At 49.9% G+C, this 25,206-nt stretch overlaps 2 protein-coding genes across 5 annotated transcripts; one reads left to right on the top strand and one right to left on the bottom strand.

Moving 5' to 3' along the window:
• Nucleotides 1–155: 155 nt before the first annotated feature.
• med23 (mediator complex subunit 23) lies at nt 156–18,946 on the bottom strand. 3 transcript variants are annotated; one of them, XR_006956188.1, is made up of 31 exons: nt 18,776–18,946; nt 18,392–18,423; nt 18,068–18,155; nt 17,767–17,891; nt 17,523–17,634; nt 17,202–17,300; nt 16,933–17,034; nt 16,660–16,729; nt 16,452–16,564; nt 16,131–16,226; nt 15,192–15,209; nt 13,048–13,248; nt 12,822–12,965; nt 12,564–12,709; nt 12,123–12,368; nt 11,874–12,016; nt 11,574–11,748; nt 11,259–11,422; nt 10,898–11,022; nt 10,586–10,791; nt 8,871–9,051; nt 8,113–8,283; nt 7,307–7,523; nt 6,836–7,072; nt 6,499–6,664; nt 6,093–6,165; nt 5,730–5,944; nt 5,282–5,402; nt 4,936–5,067; nt 4,504–4,844; nt 156–232 (listed from the first exon to the last, which is right to left on the bottom strand). XR_006956188.1 is itself a non-coding variant. In XM_047021125.1 (30 exons), the coding sequence occupies exons 1-30, from the start codon at nt 18,824–18,826 to the stop codon at nt 4,680–4,682; spliced, it is 4,134 nt and encodes a 1,377-aa protein (XP_046877081.1). In that variant the 5' UTR covers nt 18,827–18,946; the 3' UTR covers nt 522–4,679. The 3 variants fall into 3 exon arrangements, 2 of the variants coding, with proteins under 2 accessions (XP_046877081.1, XP_046877082.1); XM_047021125.1 differs by lacking the exon at nt 156–232 and having other exon boundaries at nt 522–4,844; XM_047021126.1 differs by lacking the exons at nt 156–232; nt 15,192–15,209 and having other exon boundaries at nt 522–4,844.
• Nucleotides 18,947–19,387: 441 nt separating this feature from the next.
• On the top strand, nt 19,388–24,914 carry il20ra (interleukin 20 receptor, alpha). 2 transcript variants are annotated; one of them, XM_047022055.1, is made up of 7 exons: nt 19,388–19,612; nt 20,751–20,880; nt 21,046–21,251; nt 21,386–21,561; nt 21,779–21,929; nt 22,314–22,450; nt 22,576–24,914. In XM_047022055.1, exons 1-7 carry the CDS (start codon nt 19,558–19,560, stop codon nt 23,857–23,859), a joined length of 2,139 nt encoding a protein of 712 aa, XP_046878011.1. In that variant the 5' UTR covers nt 19,388–19,557; the 3' UTR covers nt 23,860–24,914. The 2 variants fall into 2 exon arrangements, with proteins under 2 accessions (XP_046878011.1, XP_046878010.1); XM_047022054.1 differs by having other exon boundaries at nt 20,748–20,880.
• Nucleotides 24,915–25,206: the final 292 nt, after the last annotated feature.

The raw sequence follows: 25,206 nt of genomic DNA, 5'->3' as shown, positions 1-25,206 counted from the left end.
ACCCCACACCAGACACTCCAACCTGACCCCAGACCAGACACTCCAGACCAGACACCCCACCCCACCCCAGACACTCCAACCTGACCCCAGACCAGACACCCCACCCCAGACCAGACACCCCACCCCAGACACTCCAACCTGACCCCAGACCAGACACCCCAGACCAAACCCTGGGGCTGGAGGAACAGCAGACTCCTCTCCAGGTCAGAGGTTAGTGTACATCTACATCCACCTGATGCTGTGCTAAGACAATCACCTAGCTACAACAGCTAAAACCCTGACTCCTGACCTCTAACCCCTTACATCCTCCACTACATAATAGTACTGTGTGCGTCAGACCTGAAGCTGTTAGCCACTGTCTGATCATGCACACTCTAAAAACATAAGAGCACGCTGTGAGCCATGTTTACATCCTTTCTTACTCCTGTATCCTCCTGGGCTGAGCTGGCACGAGGAGGGTGACCATGGTGACAAGGATGAGAGTTTGGTGTGTGTTTGTTGATCTTTTGTGGGACATACCGTTTTTCTTATTCTCTAAAAGACTAGAGGAAGGACAGGGTTTTTTTTTCCACACTTTGGAAGAATTAGTCTGGAGATTTCTGGGTAATGGAGTTTGATTGCTCCTTGCTGGACTCACTCCACCATTACAATGGTCAGCACAAATGGTGAGCAGAGCTATAACTAGCAAGAACACTACACACAGGACAAGCTACAGACAATGCTGTTGAATTAAGAGGAAGGCTTTAGTATCACAAACTGTAAAGTACATTACATTTTATATTTACCAAAAGAGTGATTTTTAACACAAACAAAAAATGTTACTGTGCAAAACAAGAGCAGCATTTAATGCATTTCGGTTTTTATTAATTTTTATATGATTTCATTTCTGAAGAAACCAAGGCTAAAATAACCACTAGTGAAGTGGCCTTAATCTTGGGTTATGAGACAGTGCTGGGTGTCAGACCTGGCTGGAAGGTCCTTTCAGTTCCTCCTTGTACTATCACCACCAGAACCTTAATCTGTCTGTCCACCCTGACACATGCTGTGTGTGTGTGCCTGTGCGTGTTAGTGTTCGAATGTTAGTCATTTTATGTAAGTGTGTATGTTAGTGTGTGTGTGTTGCTCAGGTGGGTGTCATCGTGTGGAAGGGTGTGGATCTAAGCATGTGTGTATTAAGGTGTGTGCATCATTTTGTGTGTATCATGTTCAGCCACATTGACAAATAAAATCAGGAAATTAAGTTGGAGCCAATATCCTTTGGAGTCTGTCTTGTTTCTTCTGAGTCACTGATCTGGTGTGTGTGTGTGTGTGTGTGTGCGTGCATGCGTGCACGCATGTTTGGGACTGTCAGTGTGTAGACAACACCACTAACCCTGGACTGACATACCACTAACCCTGGAGCTTTTATTTTTACTCTGTGGTTCTATTTAGAGAATCGTCATCATCCAAACTGCACCCCATCTGCCCCGCAGAGAACAGCTGTAGGTGTGTGCATGCAGGCGTGGGTGGAAGTGTAATATGGGGACTTGGGGAAATGACAGGGGGATAACATCACATAGGGAATGATAACATACTTATCATGGTATAGATAAGCTTCTGCCTGCTTCAATCCTGACTCCTCGTCTGTATCTCGTCCCCAGAGTCCTCTCTTCTCTTCCTGTCCTTCTTGACTTTGGGACCAGATCTCCCGTGTGTGTGTGTCTGTGTGTGTGTATTCCAGTCATGACATATTCATAAACAAACTCCTTTATGTAGCATTGTTTCATTATTTAAACCACCACTCCTTCACTATGACGTTATGAAGTCTATTTTTGATGTTTGATAAAGAAACAAGTATGCTCCTGTTGCCAACACCCACCCTCGTCCCTCTGTCATCCCCCTCATCCCTTCTCTAACTCACCTATCCTCCTCTTCTCCCTCACCACCTCTCCTCTCATCCTCTTCTTTATCCTTCCTTCTTACCCAACAGACAGTGAACACATTTCCCTGAAGTCCCTCTGACAGCAGAGAGACAACAGTCTATTTATTTAATGTGTTTGTGAGTCCAATCCCTTCCAGAACAGTCATGTGCCTATCTCATGATCCCATGAGGTTACACACACTCATTGTTGATTCTCACACTCACTCTCTCTCACACACAGTGGTGTCAGGGGTTAGGGGATAACTGGGAGAGGTAAATAACCAACACAAGTAAAAGATGTGTCAAGGCATGAGGGACATAGAAGTTAGAAAGTAAGAGCAAGGCAGAAGGGGTAGAGGGAGAGTCACAAAGTGAAAGTGAGAGAGATAGATGGAGGGAAAGTTTGAGTCTTGTGTGGTCATCCTCTGCTATTTCCCAACCACAGGAGAAACTAGCAGGCCACTGAGTGGAGATATGGGTAGACACCAATAAGTAGAGACCAGAGGATAAACCACAGACTAGATTTCAGACCAATATGCAGTGGCTACTGAGTCATTCATACTCAAGGGAGACAGTGTAAAGTCTGACGTAGAATTGTTTTTTTTTTTACAGTCAGACACTGAGACTGCAATAATCTGGTATAATCAGGTTTAATCCATCATAGTTTAATGTAATCTAGATCCAACCCCTCGACCTCTAATCAACCTGGTCACAATGCCAGTGTTTCATTACTGGAGCTCCTGCTCAGCTAATCACTTAACCTCCAACCCCCTGAGGGCAGCATCGTGCCTGTTAGGCTGCCACGCCATGCCACACACACACTTCAACTCCTCTCATCTACTCTGCTTCAGAAGAAGAGAGAGATGGGGAGGTAGAGAGACTGCGGAGGATGAGAGGAAAAAGAGAGAGAAGGGGAGGGAGAGACGGAGATGAGGGGGTAGGTAGAGGGACTCACACAATCCTCTCCCAAACTAAGTCTTTTTAAAACGGGTTTTGTTCCAGATCAGACAACATTTTTATGTAAGTAGAATTAGTGTAGATGTGCAGCGGAATGACAGTAGAATGACAGGGGAATTGGAACTCAACTACACCCTGTCTGCTCATGTGAGGTTGTCATGGCAACAAGCGCCACCAAATCAACACGATTAAGTGGGTGGCCCACCAGAATAAATGGACCCACTCAGCAAACAGATTCCCTCTCTCTCATGTCACATCAGGTGATGCCATCGCACAGCAGCATGTCACATGACCTGAGCCAGCGCTCTGTCTGTCTGTCTCCTTCCTCCATATCTCTTCACTCTTCCTTCTCTGTCGAGCTTCTCTGGCACATGGCCATGGGTTAACACACAAACACATTCATTACCTTGATGTCATGTCCCGTAAGGCTTGGCCTTCATGTGGGCCTTCACTGTCTGATATGAGAATGGCTGTGTGTGTGTGTGTGTGTATCTGTGTGTGCATCTGTGTGTGTATCTGTGTGTGTGTCTGTGACGTATCTGTGTGTGTGTATCTGTGTGTGTATCTGTGTGTGTGCTGACTTCAGCCTTAGTCACACAATAACTGGCTGAATCTGAAGGATGATTGGTACTATAGCTGTTCAACAACTGATTAGGTGACACCCCACGTCCTTCAAAACGTATTACACATCCCATAATAACTGATTATGACCTCCTCCTGTACTGCTCAACTCCTGACAAGAAAAGAGAAAAGGAGAGGTTGACACATAATTGACAAAGTGCAGTGCCAGGCCAGAGCAGCACTTACAGGGAATAGGACTTTGCGCTAATGCTGTCACTAAGCTTCACAAGGTTGGCTATGTGGAGGATTACTAGCAAATGCAAGTCCTGCTGAAGCTCACACACGTCTGACAGGCAAAGTGGCCCACGTTAGGTAGATGTCCAGATGTTCCTGTTACCATAGCAACACTCGCTGGCAAGAGGTTGAAGTATTTGTGTATAGAAGAGGGTTCCTTTCAGCCATTAACAAGCGGAGAGCGCTGACTGACAGGGTTTATTTCAGTGGGAAATCCCTTCGCTGCTACTGTCGACTGCTCCTTCCGTCAACCTCTCTCCACCTCCCTCCTTCTCCCCCTCTACTGTCTCCCTCGCTTCCCTCCATCACCTATACATCTCCTTCCCTCTCTGTCTGTGAAATGCTCTGGTTGGGTATGCTGATACACACACACATACTGATCCACAAAGTCCTTGTCGAATTTTTTCCCTCCTTCTCCCAAACCCAGTTAATACTGGAGCCAGCAGAATCGGACAATAATAAGGTTAATTATAAAATGTGTTTATTGGTTACTATAGTAACGTCCATCATGATTGGCAGTGGGGTCAGAAGGCACCGGACTGTCTTTTTCTCGACCAATCGCACACCATAGATGCGTGTGATAACAAAGACCAGTCCACCAATGAGGGACCAGAGATCAGCTACGCTGACCAATCCAACCTGACCCCAGACCAGACACCCCACCCCAGACCAGACACCCCACCTCAGACACTCCAACCTGACCCCAGACCAGACACCCCAGACCAAACCCTGGGGCTGGAGGAACAGCAGACTCCTCTCCAGGTCAGAGGTTAGTGTACATCTACATCCACCTGATGCAGTCTTTATACAACAAAAACACTTTGTGACCAGCAATAGAAAATACACTCTAACATTAGAAAGCTACAGGTTATACAAAGCAGTCAGTCAGCCAGTAAATCAGCCAGTCAAAAAACCAGCCAGTCAGTTGGCTAGCCAGCCAACCAGCCAGTAAACCAGCTAGCCAGCCTCACTGGGCCACAGACAGGGGGACATTGGAGGCTCCAGGGGGCGTGGCCTGTGTGGAGGGGGAGGAGACAGTGGCGGGGGCAGCGGGCTCCATCTTGCTGCTGTGGGTGATGAACCTCAAACGCAACATCATGGCGGGACGCAGCGTCAGGATGATCTTCTCCACCTGTCACACACACATCAGCAGGGCTCTCATTCAACAGACGCTGGACTAGACTGACATCACAGTGAGATCTAGGCCAGGGGGAGGGGAGTACCTGGTCTTTGACGCTGTCTCCAGTGAACATGTATTTGATGTGGTAGAGGAAGTCACAGATGGGGTCCATGTAGGAGAGGTGATCACTGTGCTGGTCCACCGCCTGGAGCATCTCATAGAACGCCACTCCGATCTACACACACACACACACACACACTCTCTGTTATGTGTGTGTGTTCGCAGGTGTATGTCTGTGAGAGTCTGTGTGCATGTGCGCGTGAATTCAAGTGTGTGTGGGAGAGAATGTGTGTGCGAGCGTGCGTACATGCAGGTGTATGCGTGCGCGAGTGGGTTTGTGTGCATTCAGATGCGTGTGTCCGTCCGTCCGTCCGTGTGTGTGTGTGTACCTCCAGCATGCAGCGCGTCCTCTCCTGTTGGAAGCGTTGCAGGAAGGGTCCCACCAGGTGGTACACGTACAGCAGCTGGAACTCTGTCTTCACCAGCGGCTTCAGCACCTCCGACAGGAACCTGCAGAGAGGCTGGGTCAGAGGCCGTGTGCGCGGGTCCCAGAAGGGGCAGCGTGGGTGGACACACCCCTCCGCCCCTGTCTCATCATTAGGTGTTCTGAGCCTGCCCACACACACACACACACAGAGCTGACAGCCTAGGGACTGGAGCTTGCCTGTCACTGTCAAACTGAGCTTAGACACACACACACACACTCTCCTACCCTAAGCCCTCCACAGACTCGCTGAGTGTGTGTGCAGTGAAGGCTGTGTGAGACAGGTGCAGATCAAAGGGGGGTGAGCAGCAGAGGTGAAGGATGGAGGGGTAGGTGGAGGGCTGAGGTCCTACTTGGGGATGAGTGACAGCTGTCCTATGGAGGAGTGGTGCCACACAGCGTGGGCCAGGGCCAGCACGTAGCTGCAGTACATCTCAGAGTAGGACTGGTGGCAGGCTGTGAAGTCCAGCAGCTGGAAGGGGTAGCCCACCCACTCCGACTCAGCCGTCAGGGCCGGGGAGCCGATCACGCTGACCAGACGGTCGTGGAGCACGATCCAGTAGGGCTCCTGGAGACACACACACGCACAGCTTTAGTTGAGATTGTTGATATTTCTGTTGAGTGCAGCAGCTTCATGTTTATCTCTGGTCACCAAGGAAACAGACTGATGGGGATTTATACTGTGTGTGTGCGCGTGTGTGTGTGTGCATTCTTACCGGCAGGGCAGTAATGACCAGTCCTATGGCGTTCATCCAGGCTGTGATGTTCTCTCGGGGCACCAGCGGCTGGCTGACAACACACAGACACACACACATACATACACACACACACACACACACACACATACATACGTACACACACACACACACATACAGGCACCCACGCACAGACGCCCTCACACACATTCAGTCACCCACACACAGACACACACACGGAGCACATGAGCTGCCAAGTAAGAAGATGTATTCTGACAGAGAGAGGAGCCTGACCAGTCAGTGGGTGTTAGGAACAGGATAATGATAATAATCATCCAGATGGGGTGTATGTGTGTGTGTTTCTGTGTATGTACTGCATGTGTGTCTCTGTATGTATGTTTGCGTCTGGGACTGAGTGACCTCTGACCTCTTGAGGACCACAGCCAGCAGAGCGTTGCCCACGTCCTTGCCCGGCACGGCCAGCGCCATCAGCTCCACGCAGGTCACATGGAGCGCGTGAGCAGCCGGGTTGGGGAACTCGTTGAACCGCCAATCACAGTTGGGGAACGGACCAGGTGACTTGCCGGCCATGGGTGGGAGGAGTCAAGGAGGGTAAACACAAGGGACAGCAAGGAGGGTGTAAAACAGTCAAACTGAAATGCTGGTCAACGGTGCAACCGGTCAGAACGCGACCGTCCCCTTGCGGCCACCTCTAAACCAATCTCACTCTCTATACTCTACTGTGGACCGGGAGGGAAGGATATTGTCGACGAGCCGTCCAATCAGCTTGCAGTAGTACGTGTCGTCGGGGATCCAGACGTTGTCGTCTCGGGGGTTGACGCCGCACTTGAGGTAGGTCTCGCTCAGGCACCAGCCGGGGGTGCGGTTGTCCTTGAGGGAGGACATGATGGCGTGCACCAGCTTCCTCTTCAGGTTGGTGCGCTCACGCAGGTGCCGCTCGTAGTAGTGGAGCGTGTTGTACAGGTAGGTGACCGGACGGTCTGGGAGGGAGGGAGGGAGGGAGGGAGGGAGGGAGGGAGGGAGGGAGGAGGGGAGGGAGGGAGGAGGGGAGGGGGGGAGGAGGGGAGGGGGGGAGGAGAGGAGGGGGGAGACAGACAGAGAGAGACGGAGAGGGATTAGACTTACTGGACTCTACTGTACAGGACTGACTCTACTGCTCTGTGGTACAGCATGCTGTATCGTTCCCACCCCCTCCTGGTGTGTGCCCTGCTCACCGTGGAACTTGTAGAGGCCTCCCAGGTGGTCCAGCAGGGTCTCCAGGGACTTGGAGACAGGAAGCAGCTCCAGGAAGCGGTGGATGACGATGTCGAACACGGGGAGGAAGCGCAGACACACGTTCCCAAAGTAGATGGGCAGGTACTGGGGCTGCACCTGCATGGGAGGGCTCACCTGCTCCGCCAGACCCTCAAAGTACAGCTTCTCTGGGTACTTCTGCACGCCACCAAACACACACACACAGTTAGAAGAAACACACACACACAAGGGTACAGCACACACACACACACTGCCATACATGGCAGAAACACTGTGTTTGAGAGTGCTGGGCCACACACACTCAGCCTGTTAGAGGTAGAGCTGCAGCAGGGTGTGTAAATGTCATGCTGCTCCAGCAGGCCAGAGGTGAACTGGGAGCACAGCAGACTGGAGATCTGACATTTACTACACTGGCTCCTGGAGCACCAGCAGCTAGACCTCCCACAAACTCTCTCTCTCTCTGCCTCTCTCTCTCTCGGCCTCACTCTCTCTCTGCCTCTCTCTCTCTCCCTCCGCCCCTCTATATTTACCAGCCCGCCCCCCCTTTCTTTCGCTTTACCGGCCTAACCTCTAGCTCTCTTTGCCACCCTCTCTCTTCTTTTCTCTACCATCTCTCTCTCCTCTCGCTCTCTATGATCCCATTGTCATGCTGGGTTATAACTGGCCCATGTCATTAGTCCATAGCCTGTACATGCTGTAATGGTATTGGTCCATATGATTAGTCCACAGCCTGGACATGCTGTCATATGACTGGCTTCGGCTGTACCTTGTGGTAGGTCATGTGCTTGGTGTGCCAGTCACTCTGCAGCCAGTGTTCCGGGGCATTCTCCTTCACAAAGTCACTGACTCGGTTCCTGAAGTCGTTGGGTTTGAGGAGCAGCAGCTGGATGATGAAGTAGCACACCTGGGCCTCGTTGCCCTCGTGACTCCTCATCGCCTGCGGGGGGTGGGGGGGTGGGGATGGTGAACATGGGCACTTGTGTGGATGTTGGTTAGGGGGTGGACATGTGTGTGTGTGTGTGGGGGGGGAGGGGTATGTCCTCGGGGGCTGAAGCGCTGGCCTTACAAACTTCTGGTTCATTGCTTACAAATGAGTTCAGTTTTTTGGACAGAGATGTAGTGTCCGTGTGCAGAGTGAGTTCATGAACGTGCACGTGTCTGTAAGTGTGTGTGCATGTGAGAACAGATGAATGTGTGTGAGAGACCCTGTGTGTGTGTGTGAGAGACCCTGTGGGTGTGTGTGAGAGACCCTGTGAGTGTGTGTGTGTGTGAGAGACCCTGTGAGTGTGTGTGTGTGTGTGTGTGAGAGACCCTGTGAGTGTGTGTGTGTGTGAGAGACCCTGTGAGTGTGTGTGTGTGTGTGTGAGAGACCCTGTGAGTGTGTGGAGAGATCCTGTGTGTGTGTGTGTGTGTGTGTGTGGAGAGATCCTGTGTGTGTGTGTGTGTGTGTGTGTGTGTGTGTGTGTGTGTGTGTGTGTGTGTGTGTGTGTGTGTGTGAGAGACCCTGTGAGTGTGTGTTCCTACCAGGCAGAGGATCAGCCTGTCCAGAGTGACAATGTTGTACTTCCACACCATGTCGTTGAGGATCTCGATACACTTGTTGAGCTGCTGGCCCCCGGCGGACGTGGAGAACTCGTACACCAGGAAGTCTGCAAACGTCCGCACGTGGGCCACCAGCGCTCTGGCCCCGATCCGCTCCAACACCCTGGGCAGCAGGGAGGGACGGGGTTAGCGCGCACGCACGCACACACACACACACACACACACACACACACACACACACACACACACAGGACAGTGTGGCGCTTGGCTGTTTATCCTGAGTCAGATGGCAGTGTTGCTGTGAAGACAGAGGCCATCTGTCTCTCTGTTACACATCATCATTATGATTCAACAGCAAGCTGCTGCTGTAAACACACACACAACTTGCTCACTCACACAAACACATGTCGTACCCCACTTGCTTTGGGACCAGCCTAACATGCATGTCCTTCCTGCAGTCCTGCTAGTCACCTGCTAGCATCAGTCTAGCACCAACGGAGCATGGCCTAGCACCAGCCAAGTGTGACTTATATCTCCCTTTCTTTCTCTTCAGGAACAGAGCGAGGGAGGGACAGATGGAGAGGAAGAAAAGGGGATAGAGAGACCCAGACAAAGAGGCTGAAGAGAGGGGGATGATGATTAGATGATGCAGAGTGGGGGAGAGAGAGACGGGAGCCACCAGGGAGTGATTGGAGTGTTTAGCGGGAACATAAAGCATCTCTGGAGGGTTATATAAACATCAGCCAGTGATAATGACGCTCTTACGGCTAACACAAGGATTAGCTGAGCTCTCCATTCCTCTCTGGCCCACTCTGTCTCTCCCTCTCTGACTTTCCTCCCTCCCCTGCCCGCCCTGCAACCTCACCTCGTGAACCGAAGGCGGGTGGGACAGAGTGGCCTGTCTGGCTACACACGTTCTCAGATCCCCCAGGAGAACCGTCACCCTGTCACTGGGAGGCTGAGATGAGCCCAACCAGCTACTGACACACACACACCCCTCAGCTCAGCACCAGAATGACAAGTAGGGTTTGTGTGTGTGTTTGTTTGTGGGGAGACAAAACTGGCCTTTGTCTGCTCGGGGCCCAGCTGCACCCTGGGAGAACAAGCTCCGATCCCACACCAACTTAACATTCAGATCAGCCAATCAGAGACGAGCACACTGTCAAGGGGACTGCATTGATATGACAGACATGTTTACATCCCTCTCCCGCAGGTCAACATGCACATGAAGCCTCTCCAGTATGTCTGGTTTGTCTTTACCCGCCTTTAGCATATCTAGAAGGTGTATTATATACCTACAGCCCATCTAGTGGGTGTTCATACCTGAAGCCTATCTGTTGGGTCTGTATCAGCCTGCCGCATACCTAGTGAAGCCTATCTGGTAGGTGTATATCTACCTGAAGCTTATCTGGTAGGTGTATATCTACCTGAAGCCTATCTGGTAGATGTATATCTACCTGAAGCCTATCTGGTAGGTGTATATCTACCTGAAGCCTATCTGGTATGTGTTTATCTACCTGAAGCCTATCTGGTAGGTGTTTATCTACCTGAAGCCTATCTGGTAGGTGTTTATCTACCTGAAGCCTATCTGGTAGGTGTTTATCTACCTGAAGCCTATCTGGTAGGTGTTTATCTACCTGAAGCCTATCTGGTAGGTGTATATCTACCTGAAGCCTATCTGGTAGGTGTATATCTACCTGAAGCCTATCTGGTTGATGTGGTCTGTCTCCAGCAGCATCTTCCAAAGCAGACACAGGAAGAGGGGGGGAGACCCCTGCATGGAGAAGTGTGTGATGATGTCATTCTCGTTGGTCATGGACTTCCACTTCCTGTACTCCTCCTCCACGTTCTTCTTCAGGTTGAAGCGGCTCTCCTGGGGAACATTGTTCTGCTTGAAGAACGCCTGGGAACACACACACAGGAGAATACATGTCAGGACACACAGGGGAACATGACAAGGGAACCGTGTCCCAGGGGACAAGGGTGAGAGGTGGGCAGCCAGGGCGTACCTGCAGGGGTGCAGGGAAGCAGCTGAGCGTGTGTGAGGCCCAGTTGTGAGGAGTGAAGTTCATGATGGTCTGGAGGATGTCCTTGCACCAGGTGCCCTGGATGGAGTCGGACCCTGTGAAGAAGTCTGGACAGAGAGACAGAGAGAGCTCAATTCAGGTCCAGCCAGGACAGACTTCTGGAACACCAGCTTACAATCAAACATGACAAGTTTGAACACAGGTTATCATCCAGCATTATATTAAAGTGCACCCCAAGTTACAATCCAAGATTGACTCCGGGCCATAAACGTAGAGTAGAAATGACTAACATTTGAATAGTGGTTAACATAAGAGCCAGGTTAATCCAGGGTTCTAATCCCACCTGTGACATGAGTGGCCCTGGCCAGCGTGAGGATGAGCGCTCGGTTAAGCTCCTCCGACTCAGCTGACAGGACGGTTTTGGGGTCGCTAAGGAAACGGGTAAACTGAGGCTGCACCTCCGAGCTGCCCAGAGCCGTGATCAACCTGAGTGCCGTGCTCTCAACACTGGGAAAACACACACACACACACCATGCTCATGAAGGTTGTAAAATGGTTGCGTCACATTCTGAGAGTGTTTGGAGCTGTTGTGGGTGGAGGGTGGTTGGGGGTGCTGGTGTCGTGGTGGGGTCGCGGTGGGGGCGACGGCGGTACTGACCACAGATGGAGCTGGTTCTGGTTGGTCTGCGGCACGGCTGCCAGGGAGTGCAGGTGAGACAGCAGCTGGACGCGGTAGTGGGGCTGGATGTGGTGCATGCGGTAGCTGAACATCTCCAGCAGCGTGTGGAGGATGCCCCACGCGTGGGACTTAAACACGTTGGGCAGCAGCTGACCTGGGAGGGGCACGGGAGGGACGAGGAGGTGCAGGCAGGGGAGAGGAGGTGGAAGAACCCTTTCAGAATATAATAACCGGCAACAGACTTCAGGGAAACACCTGTGTGCGTGCGTGTGCACTCACTGATGAATCCCTTGATGCCCAGAGACTCGATCTCCATGTAGACCAGCAGTCTGCTGTAGGTCTCCACCAGGGCCGGGGCCAGGGCGATGCTGGACTTGGCATGGGCCAGCTTGATGACCCGCGTGGCGATGCTGTGGATCAGACTGGAGGAGGAGGCCGAGTTAGAGGAGACACACGCACACACACACTGGTACACACCTTAACGCAAACACACACACGCGTGAACAAACAGCGAAGCAGAAGGCCCACCTCATCTTGGCGTGCACAGTGAGGGAGTCGAGCAGGTTCATGGGCAGCGGGGTGACGGAGCCTGAGGCGGTGCAGTTGGTGCCGGGCAGACTGATCCTCATGGTGCCGTTCCCGTAGATGGTCTCCACCAGGACGCCCATGGGCAGGGTGAAGCACTCCGAGTTGGTGGAGTAGGCGTTACACAGCAGGGCGATCTTGTAGTCCGTCATGCCCAGAGACTTGCTGCGAAGACTCTGCTGGAGGAACCTGGGGGGGGGGGGGGGAGCGCAGGAGACACTATTTAAATCTGCCAGTAGAGGGGTATATACAAAGGTATATACAGGGGAGGCTAGGTATAGAGATATACTGAAAGGTAAATATAGGTGTAGGTAGAGTTCTGTAGACTGGTAATGTAGGTAGATATATAGTGGGGTGGGTAGAGAGGTGTAGAGAGGTGCTTACTCATGGTGCAGTTTGAGAGAGTGGGGGATGGGGATCTGGAGTTTGGAGTTGTCATTCTGGGCCTTGCGGTTCAAGTGGATCCAGATGCAAGTCATTGCAAAGGAGTGGGTCGACTGGGGCTTGTTGATGTCTGGTACAGGGATACACTTGAGACACATATACACACATTAGGTCATTTGGACACATTCCTCACATCAACTCATCCTTAGAGTATCTCCTTTCCAGCTAAACAGAGATCACACACACACACACAGCTACCTCTTTCTCTGGGTAGAGCAGGTCAAACAGTTTCATGACGGGCAGGAAGTCGGCCAGCGCGTTCTTCTGGATGCTTCCTGAGATGAACTGCAGGAGGACCCACATCAGGTGGTCCCGCCCCTTAATTAGGCCCCGCCCAGCCAGCTGGGGAAAAAACAGCACAAGTCACCTCCTGTCACCAGCATAATGGCCTACTGGTGCAGGAATGTGTGTGTGTGCATCTAACCTTCTGGTGCAGAGACAGCACCATGTGGGGGAAGCTGGCGAACTGGAACAGCACGAAGAAGATGAGTTGGGAGGAGAGGTGTTGCCATAGCAACTGGCTGGTGCCGCCGTCGTCGAACTGCTCCTCGGTCTCGGAGCGCTCCATGGCGTACACAACCAGGTCCACCAGCTGGTCCTCCAGGACCGGGCAGCGCTGTTTGTGCTGGGGGGGGGGGGGGGGTCAGGGGTCACAGAGGGTCAGGGTGCCCCTTAGGATTAGCCCTCCTAACAGGGACCATGTTTGGATTCTCTGGAAAGTCAACCTTCCCTTGAGGCATCAGTGATCTGACAGGACGGGTGTCAGCGGAGAGTGCTGCCACCACCCCTTCATGTCAGATCTGAGATCCCCATCCAGTAACAGGAGGAGGAAGGAGGCTTCAGAGAGAATGGAAACACGGCCCAAACACAGGCCCAAACACAGGCCCAAACACAGGCCCAAACACCCCCAGAACACGCCAGGGGAAGACGAGCGCATGACCGTGACCAGGATCGCTGCAAACACAGCTGACATCTCACACACAGCTCAACAACATCATACTACTCACACAGGGCAGTGCTACAGCTGGACACCACACACACACACACACGCACACACACACAGTGTGATAGGAAAACAGCACAGCACCACTGCCATAGGAAGCCCTGATCCCAGAGAAGCACCAGAGCACAGAGACTGTTCTCTGCAGAACACTGACGTTCATATGAGAGGAGCTGTTGAGACAGGCTGGGCTCGGATCCACAAACATGTTCCCCTCCAGAAGACTTCTTGAAGTATTCAACAGTTCAACGGGTGCTGCCTCTCGAGTTCATCTCAACAGTCAGCTCTTCTAAAGCGACGGTCTGCCGCCCTCTAGTGGCCAGAGTGCAGACTACAGGGGTGAAAGCCAAGGCGCGTGCCAGTGTTCTGGTGCGAGTCAGGCTGTGTGCTCCAGTGTCGCCTCTCTGTGGGGGAGGAAGGGGATGAAGAGGGGGGGGGGGGGAGACACATGCAGGGAGGGGCACACGGCCATTCATCTCAGCAACACTGGCCATGAGCAGAGCAGCGGAAAGAAGGCCTCTCTTCTCTGTCTGGAAACATGTGGACAGGAGGCTTTATGTAAAGCAGCCCAGCCAACAGTACGTCCCAGCAGATCCTGAGGCGTCAGGTGAGACCCGAGGTCAAACAGCCTTCACTGACTCATTCTGGAGACGGCGGCGTCCACAGTGCTAGAGATCACGTGTCAAACCTTTTCGTTCTTTCATGTTAACAATGGATACCGAAACCTCATGGCCAGTTCTTTGCATTCCCCATAATGCATCTGATTCTCTCATCGTAAATAACACACACACACAAACACACACACACACACAAACACGTGCCTGGAGGAGACATTGAGGCATGCAGCAGATCAGGGCTTGAAATTAACAGCTCTGTTCATTCTCAGGTACGCCTTGACAGGTCTCCACGACAACGTCACTGGCTCAGGATTTGAAAACAGCCAAACAGATATGAGATAACCTCCAGGAAACCAGATCTGATATGAGATAAGCTCCAGGAACCAGAGCCTCGACATGGAAGATGCTGCTCCTCTTGATACCAGAGCAGCTAGAATCCAGACTACAGATTCTAGAATCATGCAACAGCATTCTACAGGTTCAAAGCAGGTAGGGTGGAAGGAGAGGGTTTTGTTGTGTCTCCATTTTACATAAGTGTGGGAGGGAGAGGTGCTGGGAAAAACAAAACAAAAAAACAGAGACAGAACAAAAGTTGTTTTTCCAAGTGTGTCCACTGCAGTGAGGTACCTCCACTGAACAGGTGAGACTGGGGGGCAGGTTTGGACACGGTACAGCGTGTGAGAGCTGGGGACCTGGGGCTGTGTGGGCCGACAGCAGCAGATGGACAGCTGTGGACAGCAGGGACCACACCAGGATGTCGACAGCAGCACAGCTGGACTGCTGACCTCGACACAGAGCTGTACCTGTCTGTCTGTCTGTCTGTCGATCAGACACCTGTCTGCCTGCAGCGCCAGCTGAAGTAATTTCAAGCCCTAGGGTTTGACTCTAGGAGGAACTCCAATCATGTGGTTAGTCACAAACAAGAGTAGGGCTGAGTCATTGTGAACATACCTGAGCAATGTTCAAGGTCTAGAGCAGGGAGGGTGGCAGGGCAGGACAGAAGTAGAAGAAACAAGAAGAGACAGACAGTGACTAGGAGGCCAGGTCCCAGACAACCTGGAGATCAGCACGCCCTGACTGACCATCAGCCTGCTCAGCCAGTCAGCTGGATCCCTGACAAGTGGAGGTCAGAATCAGGCAGCAATTCAGTCAGCCAATCAGTGTGGTCCTCTATATCGGTGAGAAGGAAGGAGGATGAAATAGTCATCCAGCTAGTTAACCAATCAGTCAGGGCGCACCAATTTGAGCGATCTGGGGTCTGGTCTGGCAGAATCAGTTGACTGGCCTGCTAGCCAGTCAGAAAAGAAGTATTCTGGTAAAACAGTCACATAACAAGCCAGGCAGAGCATACTGAGGATGAGCGAGTCTCGCTGGCATATAGAGTCAGAAAGGCATTCAGTCAGGGCTATGGAGGTTATGGGAGCAGTCTGGCCTGGTAAAAACAGTCATCCAGCCAGTGAAGCAGTCAGTCAGGGCATACTGAGGTGAGACAGCTAGGGTCTGGCCTGGTAGGAACAGAGCAGTGGTGCTACATACCTCAGGGTTTGGCCCACTACCACCAACTATGGGAAAACGTGTTTGATTGGCTGGCCCTCATGAACTTCCTGTTTGTACTACTATACCCATGTTACCATGGTGAAAGGAAGAGAAAAGAAGAGGAAGAGAAAAAGGTAGGTAGGAATGGGGGAGGAAGATAAGAGGGAAGAGGAGGAGAGGAGAAAGAGCAGGAGAGGGGGGTGTTGGAGGAGGAGGAGGAGAGGGGGTGTTGGAGGAGGAGGAGGAGAGGGGGTGTTGGAGGAGGAGGAGGAGAGGGGGTGTTGGAGGAGGAGGAGGAGAGGGGGTGTTGGAGGAGGAGGAGGAGAGGGGGTGTTGGAGGAGGAGGAGGGGTACCTGCTTGTTGAGGCCCAGCATGTTGCAGACCATCTCTCTGGAGTAGGGCTGTTCTAGAACATAGCGCAGGAGTCCTGTCTGGGGCTCAAACAGGTCCTACACACACATAGAATCATAAGAAATTGTAAGATATAACAGAGTATATGTATTAATAAAGTATTGTAGTTGCGATATTATCATTGCAGCACCGTGCCTGGTAGCTGGAATGAGGGTATTTTGTACTGTGCCTGGTTCCTTGACTCTAACCACTAAAATAGTTAAAACTATTTAACACTATATCAATCAGTCAGTCAGTAAGTGTGTGAGTGTGTTGTTTCCGACCTTGTCAAAGGGAAGATTGCCACGCAGTGGGAAGCGGAGGGTTGTGGGGTCCAGCTTCCAGGAGTTACAGATGGCTCCAGAGTTGTTGACCACTGGAAGCAGACTGCATCTGCCTACAGGCACACATGCAGACATACACTTTAGTAGACACGCGTACACAGACAAACACACAGCAAAAGTCCATCAGATGAGCTTGGTGTCTGCTTACCACAGATGGAGTTGATCCTGGCTGTGGGTCTGAAGCTGTCCACAAAGTCTGACAGGAGACTGCCCAGGAGCTGGAGGAGGAGGGGGAGAGTTGGGGATGGGGACAGAGGAGGGAGAAGAGGAGGAGAAAGAGGAGAGGAGAAGAAGGGTTGGGGATGGTGAGAGAGGAGGTAGTAGAGGAGAAGATTTTTGCGAGGACATTGTGTCATAACTGTTCCATGGTGGTGTTCACATGCAGTCAGGTTGTGATCATGTGGTGAAGCAGTGGCAGTACCCAGTGTGACAGTGTGCCTTCAGGGTACAGCTTCCTGATCTCAGTGATGGCAAAGTAGGCAGGAAGCAGACAAGCATTCCTGTCCAGAATATACTCTACCACCTGAGAGAGAAACGACAGGTTAGGAAACGACACCTCCCGTATCTCAACATGTTATTTATACAACAGCTAACATATAACAACATGTTATTACAAAACCCCTCCTGTATCACAACACAGTATTCCACAACACCTAGAGGGTAGCAGCTGTGTGTCAGGCTGAGTGTTACCTCTCTGGCAGCCAGAAGCTGTTGGACCACAGCAGAGCTGACGGTGTTGGGGATGGTCTGGATCTTATCCAGCACTGCCTTCAGCAGGTCCCTGACTCCCTGATGACACACACACACAATACTAATCACCTGACATGGGCTGAACAGCACAATTCCAACTGGACGATCAATCATCGTTCTCAGCTTTAAAGGTCCAACCGACTGATGTCATTGGCAGAAGCCCCACATGTGATCAATCACATGTGCTTCAGTTTTCGGAAAACCCTATAGATCAAGAGAGATGCTTCTCCTTCCAGAGCTGTGTGTGCTTGAGAGTCTGACCTTGTAGTCCACCCCTCCAATGATCTTGCGGATCAGTCTGAAGGTGAGCGCCCACAGTTGAGTTCTCTCCCACTCCAGACTGTCTGAGCTTATCAGAGCCACACACACCATCCTGTAACACACAACAGGCACTCTTTAACACACACACACACACACACTCTCCTGCAGCCTCAGAGGCCCTAGTGTGGGTGCAGGTGGGAGCCGAAGCAGCTGACAGCATGCAGCCCCCATCACATGTTCTTGCCTGGGAGTCAGCAAACTGGTCTGCACAGCGTTCACCAGGCAGTCGTACAGGAAGGAGATGCGCTTGGGGCTGTGCTGCCCATGGATGAATCTGACGATCCACTGCACACACTGGTCATGTGAGTCCTGGGGGTGGGGGGGGGAGGGGTAAACCACACAACAAAACCAGCAACAAGGTCAACCAATGAGATAAAACCTCACTTGGAGATATAAATAAATTAACTAGTATAGTCGGTCTATAGCAGGAGATAGAAGTATGTGTTGGGTAACTGCTTGTGGTAGGGCTAAAGGATCAGACTCACCGGTGGTAGTGTGCCCCAATAATGCCTGAAAGCTCCAAGGCAGGTGGAGAGTTTGGTGTTTTCATCCTCCGGCGTGTCAGTAAACATGCTAAAGAGATGGGCAGTGAACGAGGGAAATGGAGAGAAGGAAGGGGGAGAGAAGGATAGGGAAGAAGAGAGGTAGGAGAGATGGAGAATTGAGCAAAAGAGGAGTGGAGATAGTGAGAAAGGACAGCAGAGAGATGGAAGAGTCAGATACCTCTCCAGACACAGGATTGAGTAAATTCAACAGGGTCAATGCCCGTTCATTCGTTAGCTAACTAATATGGGCTTGAGCCGTCTTACCCCGCAAAAACTTCTTCAATTGCCTCCGTTTTCTGAGAAAAATAGAATAACCATGTTTATTCACGTGTTACTACACAGTGAGCACCATCAATAACTATGAATAACAATCCATGTATTCAACGCTCCGATCAGTGCAAACAATAGTTCAGTAAATGTGCGCTGATGTCAAGCTTTCTAGCTTGAAAGATAATACAGCTATCGTGAAATGAAATGCATGCGGTTGACGAAATTATGCGCTCGTGTTCAATGTGAACGCCTGTCTAGTTATTTTGATTGATAAACAGGCTAACCAACCCCCTGTTTTACAGATGGATGTGGGCTAACGTCAGCTACAGCTAGCAAGCTCGTCAATTAATGGCTCTGTTGTACAAAAAGTGAACGTACCACTACATCCTCAAATATGCTTTGAAGCTGGGTTTCCATTGAGATAGACATGTTTTAACCGCGTAAAGCAAATTTCAGTACATGTCATAAATCACTTTGTTTCATAGCTTGATATCCTACATACACTTGCTTGCAGACTAACAACGGCTCACTCAATGGGCCGGAAATCATTTCTTGCAACCTCATCAACAAAACGACTAGACACAAAATGTAGGACTACATGGTTCCGCTTAGTGCAAGTTGGCATACCGGCCACATGATGGCATTGATTTGCGGGAAGAACGGCTCAACATGATAAACCGGTCGACGAAGTATTTACTGTCGTCAAGAATGTTGATGGACTACAAAATCTATATGTTATTTCTTTATTATGTGAACAACCAAACGTTGCCATATTGGTAATTTATAGATATGTTGTGGGCCCACCAGTAAGCACGAACCCAGGTCTTTAACATAACAGCAGGCCCACAAAATAGTTTATTCATACTTTGTGACTTTTCAGAGGCAGCCACATATCAGACCTTTTTGGTTTCACATTCCAGCTACGTACAGTGAGTAATTAACCCCGCCTTTTGACGCTTGCCCCACAGGCTACCTGTACCAGGTTTTGTCAGATTCCAGAAACTGCCGCGACACGAGACGCAGGAAGGTATCCTCTACTATGTGAATAATTTAGGCTTAGGCTATTTGTAGAGTTGCCTCTTTAGTTTAGGTTTGGCGTCGAGATGTCAGACAACAAGATCGTAACTACGTGTTTGTGGTGGTTTCATATTTGAGGCATAATGTTGCAAAATAATTTAATCTGTGTTCTCCTCTTCACCATCGTCCAGACTGCAGGTGGGCTGTTCTCATCAACCACATCAACATTGTAAAACATGTATTTATATGGGGCATTATGGGTTACATATTATAGACATTACTCAAAATAATGTATTTGAAAATAAACTATTGTTTATTGTTGTTAAAGTTTTAAACCTTATTGCGTAACACTCGCTGCAGTGTTAAGGCATGCTGTTTAAATCGGGCAATTATGTATTACTTGTTCAAGTTCAAGTCTTTTATTTGTCAGGTACACAGAACAACACAAGGTTAGACTGGGCACTGAAATTCTTAAGACAAGACAACGCAAGCACCTGGCATAACATAACATATAAGTACACGGAACACAATTTACATAAATGCTGAGCTTAAATAAGTGAAACTTCCTACATATACAGGTAGCAATAAAAATATCGACTATACTAACCCTAATACTAAAACTTCCTAAATTACAGATAACAATAGATAGTACACTATACTAACCCTAAATGCACATTGACCTTCGGTGGAACTCTGTTGATAATAGAATTGGCATCATAATAATCAAAGTATGTCAGAATGATGTTCATTGTTATAGCTAGAATAAAAACAGAGCTGAATACCTGACAAATAAAAAAAAAAGGTGTTAATTAGACACTGTTTCACTAGTGGTTAATTTGTATCCAGTGCCCCAGAACCAAATGCTGAACTGAACACGTGCGGGTGTGAGGCAAACAGGAAGCAGAGGTGTTGTGGTCTTCAGCAGGAAAGAGAGAATAATCTAATTTGGGGTATACTGTAGGATTGATAAAACTGTTTCTAGAAAATCTTCAATCACTGTGGCTTCCTGTTTGTCTCCCGTGTTCGTCTGGCTCCATCTCTGAGAGCACAGAGAGGATCTTAGAGACCTACTGAGTAAGTGAAGAGATTCCATGCCCTCTACATCATGGCTGTGGGAGAAGAGATGGGACCTCTAACTTCTTACTGTAGATGATGTCAGAATAAAAAGATGGCAACTGGCCTAGTAGAGGTTGCCTGAGAGAGAGGAAAATATGTGATCTGGCCTCTTGGTTTAATAGCAGGGCTTCCAATTTCGACAACATAGGAAGGGAAGCTAAAAAATGATTGAAATGACAGTTTGGTTTCTTTTTTCTGTGCATGTATGTGTGTGTAGCAGTCTCTCCCAGGTCCTCTCTCCCCAAGCCTGTGAACCTCACATTCACATCCCTCAACCTCAGGAATGAGCTCCGATGGAGTCCAGGAGAGAAGTCCCCCGACCACACCCATTACTCTGTGGATTACGCCATGTAAGCTCATCTGGACTTGAAGCTTCACTGCTATCCGCCACCTGTCTAGGGGTGGGTAGCATAGTGTCAACAAGGAACAGTGTGTGACGAGAGAGCGTGTGTGTGTCATGTGGAATCATCTGACGAAGGACTAACCACCATATGGCTCTATTTTCTGTCCCCCAGCTACGGTGACAAGGAGGAGGGCGGAGGGAAACGATTGCGCTGGAGGGTGGCGAGGCTGTGTAGGGATATTGCCAAGACCTGGTGTGATCTGACCAATGAGACAAGTGACCTGGAGGAGGGCTACTTCGCCAGGGTCAAGGCGACGGCCACCAACACCTCCTCTAAATGGACCATCACCCCGAGGAGGTTTGACCCCAAACATGACAGTAAGCAAAAAAAAGAAAGTGATTGAGAGAATGTGTGTGAATGAGTAAGAGGGAGAATGTGTGTGAAAAGGAGAGAGCAGGGGGGGCAGCATGGTATCCTAGGTATCATCCATCATGTGCCCTTCTCCCCCCAGCTGTGTTGGGTCCACCGCTGGTGTCAGTGAAGGTCCAGGACACCAAGGCCAAAGTCTGGCTGAGCGGTCCGATGAGGTGGCCTGTCCAGAACCAGACCCCCCAAGTACCCATGAGCCGGATCTTTCCCCAGATGACCTTTAACCTCTCTGTCTGGCACCAGGACAGGAACCGGACGGTCAGCTCTCTTCCTGTTGACCTCAGAATGGATTTTGTGCACAATGCTGTTTAACACAACTCATGTTGCTGTAGTATGATCTAATAAGATGAAAACATGTAGACAGTCAGGGAATCCTAAATATCTCGATGTATGCTGATTATACCTTCCTGTGTGTACTGTAACCTTTCCCCCTTGGATTACTCAATGTGTGTGTGTGTGTGTGTTTGTATTCCAGCGCCACTTCCTCCTCTCCCTTCAGAGCCTGTTCTATGAGTATCCTCTGCTAGAATATGACAAAGAATACTGCTTCTCTGCCAAGGCTGACTTCTTATCACTTCCTCTGGTGTGTCTGGCTTCAGAGTGGCACTGCATACACACACCCCCAGGTACGACCTACACAGTCACCTACACACCTACCCGTGCATTGTAAACCACATTGACACCTAGAAAATCTACACCTACACAAGGCTTGGTTTGTGCTTCAATCCTTGATGCTAGCAACCTTTCCTGTAACATTAGAGTCAGCCCAGGAATTCAAACTGATCCAGTTTCATTTACTAGGTATCATTGAACTATAACCTAGCCATATTACAGGCCTGTTTCTTACAGGGCAACATTCCTTTTAATGTACTAATTCCTCAGGAGTGCATGTGAAAAAGCAAGAGACAGCAAGAGAAAGAGAAAGAGAGGGGAGAGATAGAGAGTATGTGTATATCGATACCCCTTCCTTTCAGTGCTGTATGTTCTAACCTCTCTACCTCTCCCTCTAGACCCTGTGGTTGGTCAGATGCTGCGGGTGCTGCTGGGAGTTGTAGTCCCATCCGTCTGCCTATTCTTGCTGCTCCTGACTGGCTGGATGCTATACCGTTCTGTGCAGGGCAAGGAGCACAAGAGTCCTCACACTCTGGTGAGACACACATATACATCCATACATCCATACATTTATCAATTCATTCATTTATTCATTAGTTTATTGATGTATTCATGCATCATGATTATCCTGTTCCCCCCGACCCCGTTTTGCACCCACAGGAGATGTCCCATCTACAGACCCCCCCTCGCACCTTCAGCCCAGAGACAGTCAACATCATGATCTTCCACCTGCTTACTGAGAGCACCATGGAGATGCCAGTAGCCCCCAAGCCTGCCCCCCTCTTCCCCACCCTGCCCACCCCACCTGGCCAGAGCGACACACTGTCTCTGCCCTCCTTTCCAGGCCAGCGGCCTCCCTGCACACCAGCCCCAGATGCATTCTGGGAGGATGAGGTTCCGGAGAACAGAAAGGAAGAGGTGGACTATGGCCTTGTAGGGTTAACCTCAGAGCAGGACCAGGGCCAGAATCAAGGTCAGTACCGGAGTCAGGATCAAGGCCAGGGCCGGGGCCGGGGCCAGGGTCAGGCACAAAGCCAGGGCCAGAGTCAGAGTCAGGGTCAGGGTCAGTACCGGAGTCAGCATCAAGGCCAGAGCCAAGGCCAGGGATGGGGCCGGGGCCAGGGTCAGGGTCAGAGTCAGACACAGAGCCAGGGCCAGAGTCAGGGTCACTACCGAAGTCAGCATCAAGGCCAGAGCCAAGGCCAGGGCCAGGGTCAAAGTGTAGAGAAGCTAGACGAGGAGAGTATCAGCGCTGGGATACACCTGGAGAGAGACCTCCACACGGGACTCTTCCATATCCCCCTGCCTGCCTCTCCACTGCGGCTGGAAAGATGGAGGGAGAGAGAGGGGGAGAGTCAAACTCTTCTACCCTATGCCCCCCAGCTGGGCTCTAGGGTATTGAGCTCAAATGCTCAACAACGGCAGGGCAGCGTCTGGAGATTGCCTCCTCAAAGCCAGGAGTGGGACGGGAACAGTAAAGGGGAGGAGTCACAACCTTTGCTGCAGGCCAAGGTCAACCTGTCACTGTCCCCAGCCCAGACACACAGTAGAGTCAAACAGGAGGAGGTCAAGGAAGAGGAAGGGTTGGAGCAGGAGGAAGAGGAGGAGGGAGGACACTGTGTTGACTGGAGCCCTGAGACTAGAAAGCTACATATCCCATTCCTCCCTTTTTCCTGGGACAAAGTGGAGGCGGAGATAGGGACAGAGAACAGGATGGAGGGAGGGATGGAGATAGGGACAGAGAACAGGATGGAGGGAGGGATGGAGAGAGGGATAGACAGATGGATCGTTGGAGGGATAGAGGCAGAGGGTGCTCTGGGACAGATAGACCCAGGAGAGATCCTCCCCAGTGTTTTGGTGCGCCAGGCATCACAGGAGAGCGAGCCAGAGAGTGACATCACCAATCTCCAGAACACCTGGAGTCTCCAGATCAATGTAGACTAAAAGCACGACAGGTCAAGATACATGGACCAATAGAAAATCAGATAGCATCTACAGTACATGGACAAAGAGGAAACCAAATAACCTCAATATCAGAAACAGGAATAGGAATAGGAAAACAAAAACACAATGTCATGATGCCAGCTGACCTCAACATTGAACAATGTGAGATTGGATAACTTCTTTTGTATACTACACTTAATAATCATAATAATCATGTTGAGTTGATTCAGCCGCCAAAAGAGATGAAGGAATTATGTTTACTCTCTGTGATATTCATGTTACTGTTTAATTGTATTTATCTAATCTATCCAATCACTTTAACTGTTACTGTCTAATTACCTCTGTTAAAGTCTGCTGATGGCTTGAATTTAAAATCGTAATATCTAACTCCATTTTATGATAATGTATTAACATAATATTGTAGCGTGAAGGAAATGCTGAAGGTGCCTACAACTACACACCTGAACACAGCCACTGTAATGAAGGAACACACCATATGAGTAGTAAAAACAAATATTATATAAGAATGTCGTTTTATTTTGTGTTTTGTGAAGCACTAACACTTCCCATGGCGCGAACAGTATGAGTGCACATGGGCAAGCTACAACCCTTTGATGAGATTACGAAACAATTAGTAAGTAAATAAAAAAAACTGTTAATTTGTTTAGAAAATAACTTTCAGAACTTTTAAACAAAATACATGTTAATGAATGCTAAATTAGATTTCTAACTTGTTTAAAGAAGCGTAATGACAATGATTATTGCCCCCCAAATAGCCTGTCATGATTATTCGATTCTCTAGTTAATTTGAATTGACAGGCTAGTCTGCTGAGTCCTTTGGGTTGGATGGTTTGTCAAGTCAAACAGATTCATTCCCCCTGGTTTGGCAGCGGGAATGTTTTTAATGGAATCACTTCCTTATTTTAACTGTTAATAATTTATTTCCAGAGAGCTTCACTGTTACTGTGTATGCTTGTGTTTTTTTAAAGATTGTTTTTATATGGAAGTTATGATTTCCGTCCTCAAATGGTTAATAAAGGTTTATTTGAACTAAATTTCATCAAGTTTTGTTTACATACAGGACATAAACAGGTCATGTGAGTTTGATCAGGAAGACGAACTAAACACAAATGTTTGTCCCTGCAAGTTGCCCTCAATCTCTCACGCTCTCATCTCCTAGCTGCAGAACAAAAGCCTCTTGTTTGATGGTCTTTGACAATCACCTTAGAGAAAGGAAGTGTGTGTGTGGGGGGGGAGTGGTGTGTGTGTTTATGGGAACCAGCAGAAACTTGATCTGCTCCAACAGCAGGTTGTGTTCAAGTGTGGTTTTGAGGAGGGGCAATAGAG

The sequence above is a fragment of the Hypomesus transpacificus genome, chromosome 6 (assembly GCF_021917145.1).
Source record: "Hypomesus transpacificus isolate Combined female chromosome 6, fHypTra1, whole genome shotgun sequence".
Classification (NCBI taxonomy): domain Eukaryota; kingdom Metazoa; phylum Chordata; class Actinopteri; order Osmeriformes; family Osmeridae; genus Hypomesus; species Hypomesus transpacificus.
This window is presented reverse-complemented; position numbering and strand designations above follow the sequence as displayed.

Coding starts and splice junctions, on each gene's coding strand:
- med23 (XM_047021125.1), bottom strand. CDS start 18,826: ATGTCTATCTCAATGGAAACCCAGCTTCAAAGCATATTTGAGGATGTA. Junction 16,730..16,932: donor AAGGCACACTGTCACACTGG/GTACTGCCACTG, acceptor CTCCTCCTCCAG/CTCCTGGGCAGTCTCCTGTC. Junction 9,052..10,585: donor ATCAACCAGATAGGCTTCAG/GTAGATATACAC, acceptor CCTGCTGCCCAG/GGTGTTGGAGCGGATCGGGG.
- il20ra (XM_047022054.1), top strand. CDS start 19,558: ATGTTGCAAAATAATTTAATCTGTGTTCTCCTCTTCACCATCGTCCAG. Junction 21,930..22,313: donor CTGCATACACACACCCCCAG/GTACGACCTACA, acceptor CTCTCCCTCTAG/ACCCTGTGGTTGGTCAGATG. Junction 22,451..22,575: donor ACAAGAGTCCTCACACTCTG/GTGAGACACACA, acceptor TTGCACCCACAG/GAGATGTCCCATCTACAGAC.